The sequence below is a fragment of the Anopheles merus genome, chromosome 2L, assembly GCF_017562075.2.
Source record: "Anopheles merus strain MAF chromosome 2L, AmerM5.1, whole genome shotgun sequence".
In the NCBI taxonomy this organism is placed as follows: Eukaryota; Metazoa; Arthropoda; class Insecta; order Diptera; family Culicidae; genus Anopheles; species Anopheles merus.
This window is the reverse complement of record NC_054083.1, coordinates 16,132,026-16,140,823: the sequence shown is the minus strand read 5'-3', so window position 1 is coordinate 16,140,823 and position 8,798 is coordinate 16,132,026. Positions and strand designations below refer to the sequence as shown.

General features: G+C 41.8%; 1 protein-coding gene across 3 annotated transcripts in view; it reads left to right on the top strand.

The window, feature by feature from the left end:
• The first annotated feature begins 3,839 nt into the window (after positions 1 to 3,839).
• The window catches only part of LOC121592679, a 72,836-nt gene continuing 67,877 nt past the window's right edge, over positions 3,840 to 8,798 (top strand). The window contains exons 1-7 of one of the 3 annotated variants that reach the window (XM_041914340.1): positions 3,840 to 3,995; positions 4,798 to 5,072; positions 5,153 to 5,235; positions 5,596 to 5,745; positions 5,819 to 6,417; positions 6,508 to 6,845; positions 6,922 to 6,979. In XM_041914340.1, the coding sequence (XP_041770274.1) occupies positions 4,971 to 5,072; positions 5,153 to 5,235; positions 5,596 to 5,745; positions 5,819 to 6,417; positions 6,508 to 6,845; positions 6,922 to 6,979 (1,330 nt within the window). In that variant the 5' untranslated portion in view covers positions 3,840 to 3,995; positions 4,798 to 4,970. The other 2 variants (XM_041914338.1, XM_041914339.1) reach the window with 2 other exon arrangements.

Here is an 8,798-nt window from a genome sequence, read left to right as displayed (position 1 = left end):
TTGAATCTTGTACAATGGTAAGTGTGTATGCTGAGGTAGGTCTAGGTCTATGCTGCTACAGACCACCAAGCAGTCGGATACATATTGCTTGAATTACATGGGGGTCCCGGTATACCGGATTAGTACCGTTCATCCGGGTTCCTTTTATCCGGCTGTTTTATCCGTGTTGTTGAGAAATGGCAGCTCAATACAAAGATCACATTGCGGGCCGAAGAGAATATTTGAATAAAAAATCGTTAAAAAGACGACATTGTCGTATCAAAAAGCACCAAAATTCTTGGTATTCTCGTCAACAAAAAACAAAAAGTTTTTAAAAATTGGCTAGGTTTTACCGCAAAATAATAAAAATTTCCAAAACAAATTTCTAGAATTTGTGAGAAAATATATAGAGTGAACTCTTCATTATTTGAGACCCCTCCAATTTGAAAACCACCTCTTATTTGAGCATTTCTGACAGCCCCTTCATTTTCAGTACATTTTTGCTCCTCTAATTTGAATAATCCTCTGAAATCTATACCCTTCTTATTTGTGTATGGTGTTGCCATGGTTATTGAATGATTTATGCTTGTAGCATATCTGCTATACAGAACTAATTATAGCAGATATAATTAGTTCTATTTCTATATAAATTTAGTTCTATCTAGCAGAGTGTAATCAGTATAATCTGTCAGGATAGGATTGTGCCCATCCAACATCTATCGACTTCTCATTTAAAGAGTTTAGATATGTCTCCCTACACAAGGTGAGGCTTCTAAACTCCAGCGTTTCCAGTAAGAGAAACCCCTTTATGGTTTTTATGATCGGCTGGACGATCAAGTGTTAAATAGACCGCTCGAACAAAGTTTTATTCTACCTCGACACATGTCAGCGAAACCACGACCCACCACGACGGTACTCGATGTACAGTTGTACGTGATGATCGTTACATGCTCCAATCTGCAATCGTGTTCGCAGTTTTCTATAGCAACAATCAAGGCTGCATACTTCTAGTTATCGGCCGTATCGGGGTGGTCGTTCGTTCCCGGGAACGTTCGCCGCGACACTCATTTTCACTCATTTCATAGCCCTCTAGATCAAAAATTAGAAAAACCGTATAGATTTTGTACTGGCCAACCTAGTGGTACAACCCTGTCCACTCATGAGCGACGAATGTTTTTCGTCGAACGAGTTCGCCGGTATGGCTGATTTACTTTCTACCTCTCTAATTTGAAACCAGCTCTTATTTGATGGTCCCATTAGAGCTGAAATAAGAAAGAGTTGACTGTACTATCACTCATTGGCTGGTATTATTGAATCCGTTCGTAGCGGGAACGTACGGCACTCACATGAAATTCTAGGGATGGCAACACATTTCTTGCGCATTTCTTGGTACTACAACGCCGCGGTGAATAACTGTAGCAACAATTTAGTATTTTAGGAAAATGAGTGTGGGGAAGTACGCCACCGCTACGAACGGATTCAATAATACCAGCCATTCGGCCATATGGGGGTGGTCGTTCGTTCCCGGGAACGTTCGCCGCGACGCTCATTTTCACTCATTTCATAGCCCCCTAGATACAAAATTAGAAAGGTTTAGGTTTTGTTCTGCCCAATCTAGTGGTACAACCCTTTCCACTTATGAGCGACGAACGTTCTTCGACGAACGACCACCCCGATACGGCCGATTATCTGTGTTATTCGAGTACCCGAACAAGGTTGAGTGGTGATCAGCCCGGATAAACGGCGTTCCACTGTAATTCAAAATTTCAAATCAAAATTTGACTTGAGGTACTATCCCATTGAAGACTTTGGAATAGAATTGATACGTTAAAATGCGTTTGACAGCTTTTACTTCTTCTTCTTCTTCTTCTTCTTTTTGGCTCAACAACCGTTGTCGGTCAAGGCCTGCCTCTATACCACTTATAGGGTAGGCTTTCCATGACTTCCATGAGGTTCTTTGAGGAAAACTGATTTCTCATGATGTGGAATGAGCGGTTGGCTGCCAGCATCCTTGCGCGCAATTCGGCTTCCATGCTATTGTCGTTCGTGACCTTTGGCCCAAGATAGGTGAATTGTGGGACGACTTCAAAAGTGCGTTCACCTATCTGCACGTCACGCCTACGTAGGTTCTGATTATTTATTGGTAGGTCCGCTGATGTTGCCACCATCAGTTTGGTCTTTGCCTCGTTTATCTGCAATCCGAGGTTCTCTGCCGCCTGCTCGATCCCTTGATAGGCTTCAGCTAAATAGGAGAGCCGTAGACCAATGATGTTTATATCATCAGCATATGCCAGGATCTGGGTTGACTTATAGAAGATGGTTCCCGTAGTCTCCACCCTCGAGTCACAGGCAAAAGGTCCTCAGAGTTTTCCATCCACCGTCACCTGGCAAGTGGCGTTGATCATAGTAATTCTAACTAGCCTTATCAGTTTGGCTGGGTTTCCAAATGAGCTCATAGCGTCATAAAGTTTTACCCTGGCTATGCTATCATATGCGGCTTTGAAGTCAATGAAGAGATGGTATGTGTCGTGTCTGTATTCAGCCATCTTCTCCAAGATCTGCCGCATGGTGAAGATCTGATCAGTGGTTGATTTTCCGTTTCGGAATCCTCTTTGATAGTATCCGACTATCTCTACGACGTGCGGAACAAGACGATCCTGAAGGATCAGGGAGAATATTTTATAGGCGGTATTTAACACCGTAATACCCCTGTAGTTGTTGCAGTCCAACCTGTCTCCCTTCTTGTATATGGGGTAGATGATGCCGAGATTCCAGTCACAAGGCATCGATTCGCTATCCCACACCTCAGTAACAATTTCTCGTAATCTCGTTTTCTAGTCGTACACCTTCATTCTTGACCAGTTCTGCTGCGATTCCGTCGGTTCCGGGTGCTTTGTTATTTTTCAGCCGACGGATAGCTTTTTGAGACTCTTCGATGCTAGGTGGCAATAACGTGACACTATCTGCTAGTGAAGCCTCTAGATGTTCGTTAAACTGGTCGTTGAGTAGTTCATTAAAGTACTGAGCCCACCGAGAGAGGACCTCTGGCTGGTTACTGACCAAATCTCCATCCTGGTTGTGACAGCAGGTTACCTTAGGTACAACGTTGTTTCCGTGACCTGGTATCGTTATTTGAAATAGAAAGACAGGCTTTACGTAAAACTCCGTTCCATTGTTCCGAGTGCGTTATTATTATTTGCGGACCGGATTTTTCTGTCAAATGTGATCAGCGACAGATAAAATCCAAAATTATTCCTTTAATGTAAAAGGGCCTTTATACGAGAAATTCGATTTACATGGTTTGTTCTCGGTCCGTTTTAACAGCTTATCGCGGGGACAACCTGTACTTTTTCAATTTATGGCATGTTTATAGCAAAGAGGGTGATGAACAAGCTTTACTATAAAGCTTAGTTGAAATTTGTGAACATCTTGTGGGAAAACTGTATAGTCTGTGGCACTTGAGATATACTATGGGACTAATCATACATGCAAAATTAACACTTTGTTTTATTTTTAAATTGTATATTGAATTTATTTTATTTAACCAATAGTGTTTAATGAAGCATCAAAGCCCTTCATTAATTGATTCTAGCAAAACGAGAATAAAATTCTTAAAAACATAATTGTTGTCCTTTCATATTGATTGTTCATTGCGTTTAAAATGTCAATAGAATTCAATCTCACATAAACTACATCTGAATTTGCAGTTATATGAACAAATATAGTAACGTTTATCAAAAGCTTTGTCCAATAGGAATTGTTTGTTTTGAATCTCTTACCATTCCCATCCGAAAGAACGTACCGCTCCGGATCGGATGCTGTCCATCGCTACCATCACAAATGACGTTTCTCTGGCGAAAAGTAAAAAAACAACACATGAAAAACACATAGCAAAAACAACTTTCAGTACGCAACCCACTGAGTAAATCTAAAGTAAATTATTAGTGCATCCGGGAAGGGGACTAACAGTATTCGAACGTCTCAGCCGATGCAAATGGTGCAGCGGTCATCAGCAGGTAGGCCATCGCGAGCAAACGCTACCCGCGGTACATCCCGCTGAGCTGCTTCAGCACGCAAGGCTCCTGAAAAAAGCCTACGAACGCGAAAGGCCTCCACCAGAAAAGGCCCCCTTCCCTCCCCCTCGTTCTTCAACGTATCGTGCGACAGAAACCAAAGTGGTTCCAAGCCAGACGTTTGCGGTCGGTGGCGGTATCGGTGACGACTGCAGGTCACCGAAACGGTCATTTCTTTGCGCCGTCTCTTGGACTGGGCGACGTTGCTCAAGAACTTGTCGCCTGTGCTGCAGTGGTAGGAGCAGCGGTGCCAGCAGTGTGTGCGCGCTGGTTGTAGCAAAGGAAGGGTGAAGACATAGAGAGAAGCAAAAAAAAACACAACAACAAACCATCGATCGAGAGTGTACGAATGTTTTTGATTTGCCCATTTTGCATCGCAAAAACCTGCTGCTTGGTGTGTTGTTTGCACTTGCGACAAACTTGCAGCTGGATAGCTAATTGAGGTAAAGACAAAACAGTGAGAGTTCTAAACTTGGAGTGCGTGAAACAGTGCACACGCACACACACACACACACGTACGGCAGCATTTCTAACGGTGATTGTTTATCAGCATGATTACTTGCCATTTTGCCGCTGACCGCCGATGGTAGCAGTGTGTGTTTGATTTTAATTAATGTATTCTTGGGCATGATGTTCGATGGAGGTTGTACCTTGCTCTAATCAAAACATTGCCTATCCACTGATACATGTCAATCCACTAACTCCATCTTGTGCCGTTTCTGTTGTGGTTTGTATTTTCTTGCAGGTGCTGCCATAAAACATATCGAACCATTTGGTCTGTACAGTACGGTCTGGCGATAAGACGACAAAGGAGTGCAACCATTACGGCAACCATCGTACGATACATCGCAGAAGCACTGTAAACAATCCGCTGCTGGTGGCCAGCCATACGGCTTAAGCGCACATCCGGCTTGCGAGATGGCAGAACCGAATGCGCTGCCACCGGATGTGAACCCGGAAAACAATCCCATCCCCGGTGCACCGCTAATCAATCCCGGACGGCCAAGAAACAATGTGCAGGTATGTCTGGCCCTGTCGTGAACCAAATGTCGTAAATTTAAAACAAAAAGCTTACAATTTTCCTTCCCTATTGCCCACAGAATCCCCTAATAAACGTGCGCGATCGGTTGTTTCATGCGCTTTTCTTCAAAACGGCCATCGCCTACGCCCAAACTATACCACGGTAAGACCAACTACAATGGACAAGGGGACGGAATATTTTGTCTGGCTCTATCGGTTCCGGCTCATTAGCACCGTGAAGGACACACAACACAGTCGGTCAGGTGGAAAGGAAATAGAGCACTGCGCGCTCACTCTGTGCCGCACCTCGATCATTTACGTGTGTGTGTGAGTGCGGTGGTGCATATTTTACTACGATGGCTGAGGTTGCAGTATTATTTAATTCGGAAGAGTGGTGGTCACCATTGACGTCAACCTGGTCAGCAGCGGAATGGAAATTCCAGCAGCAACAGCAGCAGCAGCAGCAGCAAGTGATTGTGTTTGCATATTTGGGTAATTTGTGCGCTTTTCTTCTACCTTGCAGACCGGTGCGGCGGGCAATCGAGCTGATGATGCTGCTGAAAGCGCTCACGGCGTTTTTCATCCTTGCCTACATCCACATTCGCTTTTCGCAAACACCAACAACGTGCCTGGAGCACGTGAAAAATCATTGGCCGCGTGATGGCATTTTACGGTAACCGCAACGCGGGCATGATTAGCCGCCGAAGGTTGTATTAATTGGAGTAAGTCACCTTCTTCCGTTTCAGTGTGGAAATTGCAAGTCTTAGTCAAAGTGAGTACGATGGTAGCAAGCCAGGCTCGGCCGAAATTTTGGACGAAGGTGACGTGAATGTGTTGCGGAATACGCTAAAAAATGGAATGATCAGCATCGATCCTTCGACGACGTTACCGCATGAGGAAGAAACCAATCAAAACGGGGTGGATGTGGTGGTGCAGCACAGTTATGCCAATAGCAGCCCGCTACCAAGCGAAAAGGCACCGTACGGACATGAGCCGATGACGTCGGATCTTTACTCTGCTACGCGCCAGGAGAACGTGATCGTGACCGAAAATCTTACCGGAGTTACAATTGACAGTACACCGTACCCGGGTGGTAACGAGATGGCAGGTAAGGAGTCTGATACAGTACAGAATCGGAAGGAATCGGAAGCATCTCCTGCTGCTGCTGCTGCTACTACTACTAATGCCGCTACCATGCTGGGAGAGACAGAAGCTCAGCCACAGGACAATGTGGTGGTATACACCAATGAGACTATCATGAAGTCGCTCGATCTGCCGTCCGTTTTGGTTGGAGGAGAAGAACTCAAATCGGACGTACCGGTGATGGAAAAGCTGCGTAATGTTGGTACGCAAAATGATCCAACAAGTAATTGCTAATCGTTTTATGTTTACCATATATTAACACTTAACTTATTTTGTTTACCTCCCATTGCAGTGCTCTCGGCCGATCAGTACATTGTAGAATATTCGCTTGAGTATGGATTTTTGAGGCTGTCTGCCGCTACCCGTCAACGGCTAAACATTCCCGTTGCGGTCGTTCGGCTCGATCCGCAGGTGAACAAATGTTTCGGGGACTCGTTTAGTCGGCTGATTTTGAAGCATTTCCTCGGCTACGATGACATACTGATGGCATCGGTAAAGGTGCTAGCCGAGCAAGAAGACAACAAGGGCTATCTGCGGAACGTGATCACTGGTGAGCACTTCCGGTTCGTGTCGGTATGGTGGATGGGGCGCGGCTCATATACGGCAGCATTTTTCATCATGGTGCTTTTTGTAAGTTTCTATATTTTCTATTTGTTTCGCGATGGGATCCATACTACTGTACGTTTGTTTACATCTTTCATTTTAGACAATTTCAATTTCCATGCTGTTGCGCTATTCACATCATCAAATATTTGTATTTATAGGTAAGTAATTTTTTTATACTATTGGTTAGGGCTTTGGCGCGCTTAGACGATCTAAAAGCGATTTTAGGTATTATTTTACTCGCCAGAGGGTTATCATAATTTTAATTAAATGATATTCTCGTCGGCGTTACATTTTATAACACTGTCATTTTTATGAAAGTATTCATTATGATCTAAAAATAGAAATAATTAACATTTTTTACTAAATCTCCGCCCTTTTTGACGTCGTTTTGGACCATTCCTACTGAATATATATTTTTTATCATGTTTTTTTCTGGTATGTTTTATGGATAATACATTTGAAAGCAACAACAGCTTATTATGGTTACTACAAGTGTAATCCCACTCCCAAATGATCCACAAATTAATAAATCCACAAAAGTTTTAGTAACAATTTCAGGTTGAGTTGGTAGGGCCAATCAAGATTGCTGGCAACTAATTTGATTACGGCAAGTAATAATGTAATTGTAGTTTTTTTTTGCATATCAGCAATACAAAAGTTTATGATTTTGTAAAGAGCCGTGACTTATTCATTATACAGTAATAGCGGATGCTACAAGTTGAGTTATTTCCATCAACTGCCGCACTAAATTAATACGCGTTTTTTGGGACACTTAATGCAAGAAAGTTGATTTTTTTTATTAATAACAAAAACATTTCAATCATTTTCTAAAATACGAAAACAAAGGAATTGGTTAAAATATTTGTAAAATTTTCAGTCAGCATTTTAGCTAATTTCGTGTTACTTGAATCATCGTTTTCTGGGATATGTTCCTGGCTTAAAAAAGAAAAAAATCCGTAAAATATGATTGCGGTCTGTAATATGATTACATAATGGAAGCAATATTTCCAACCTGTGTTACTACCGGGAATTGTCAAAGTTTAGAATTAGTCTATTATTGAACCGCGGGATTTTAGGTAACAAATTCATTATATATTCCAGCTCTTGTACAATATATTATTAGCTTTAATTCTATTTGTTTAATCATTTTTATTGATGTTAAAAAACATATATTGTTGATATTTCCATTGATTAAACCATCAACACTGGGAATTAGAATCCAATAGTACATTAGTTTGGTTTACTACATATTTACTTTGCGCGATTATTTCGGCGATACTTCGGAATGGAATAGCATATTAATTGTGTGTGATGTATTGGGAACTTTTTTATTCAATTTGTTTTCCAATAGCTGTATCGCTTTAAAACATCTTTGTGGTTATTGTACCTCATTGTCTTTATATGGAAATCATGAGTATCCCATTTGCTACCCAGAGCGGTGATGTTGTTGACATATGTTTTAACTATTTTTTCTGAATTTAAAACTGAAAAAATGTACAGTTTTTCATCATCCTCCATTAGTGAATTTCACGCTACAAGTGTATGGTATGGAGGAACAACGAAAAAATATAACTCAATGCGTAATATATTCAACAATGTATGCTCTCGAATTACCATTACATGTATCACTCAAACCACACACCCCCTTACGTCATCATACATTTTGCAGCCTCTCATATGATGGATGATAGCGAGCCTTGTTGGTGTTGTTGTGGCGTGATACGCAAAATTATAATTGAGTTTCAAAATCTACTGGGAAATAACGTGATTCGATGCGATTCGCGTTCATTTCGCTAGTGACAAAGTATTTTCCTTTTTGTAGAGAGAACATTAAAATCTGATTTCAGTGCATTTGCGCATCGGTTCTATTGACTTTTGATTTGTGTGAAGTGATGCGCGGAACAGGTTTGTGAAGTGCAGTTTGTGGAAAAATTGTGAAAATGATTATTCAGAAATTCATTTAAATTTAATGATTGT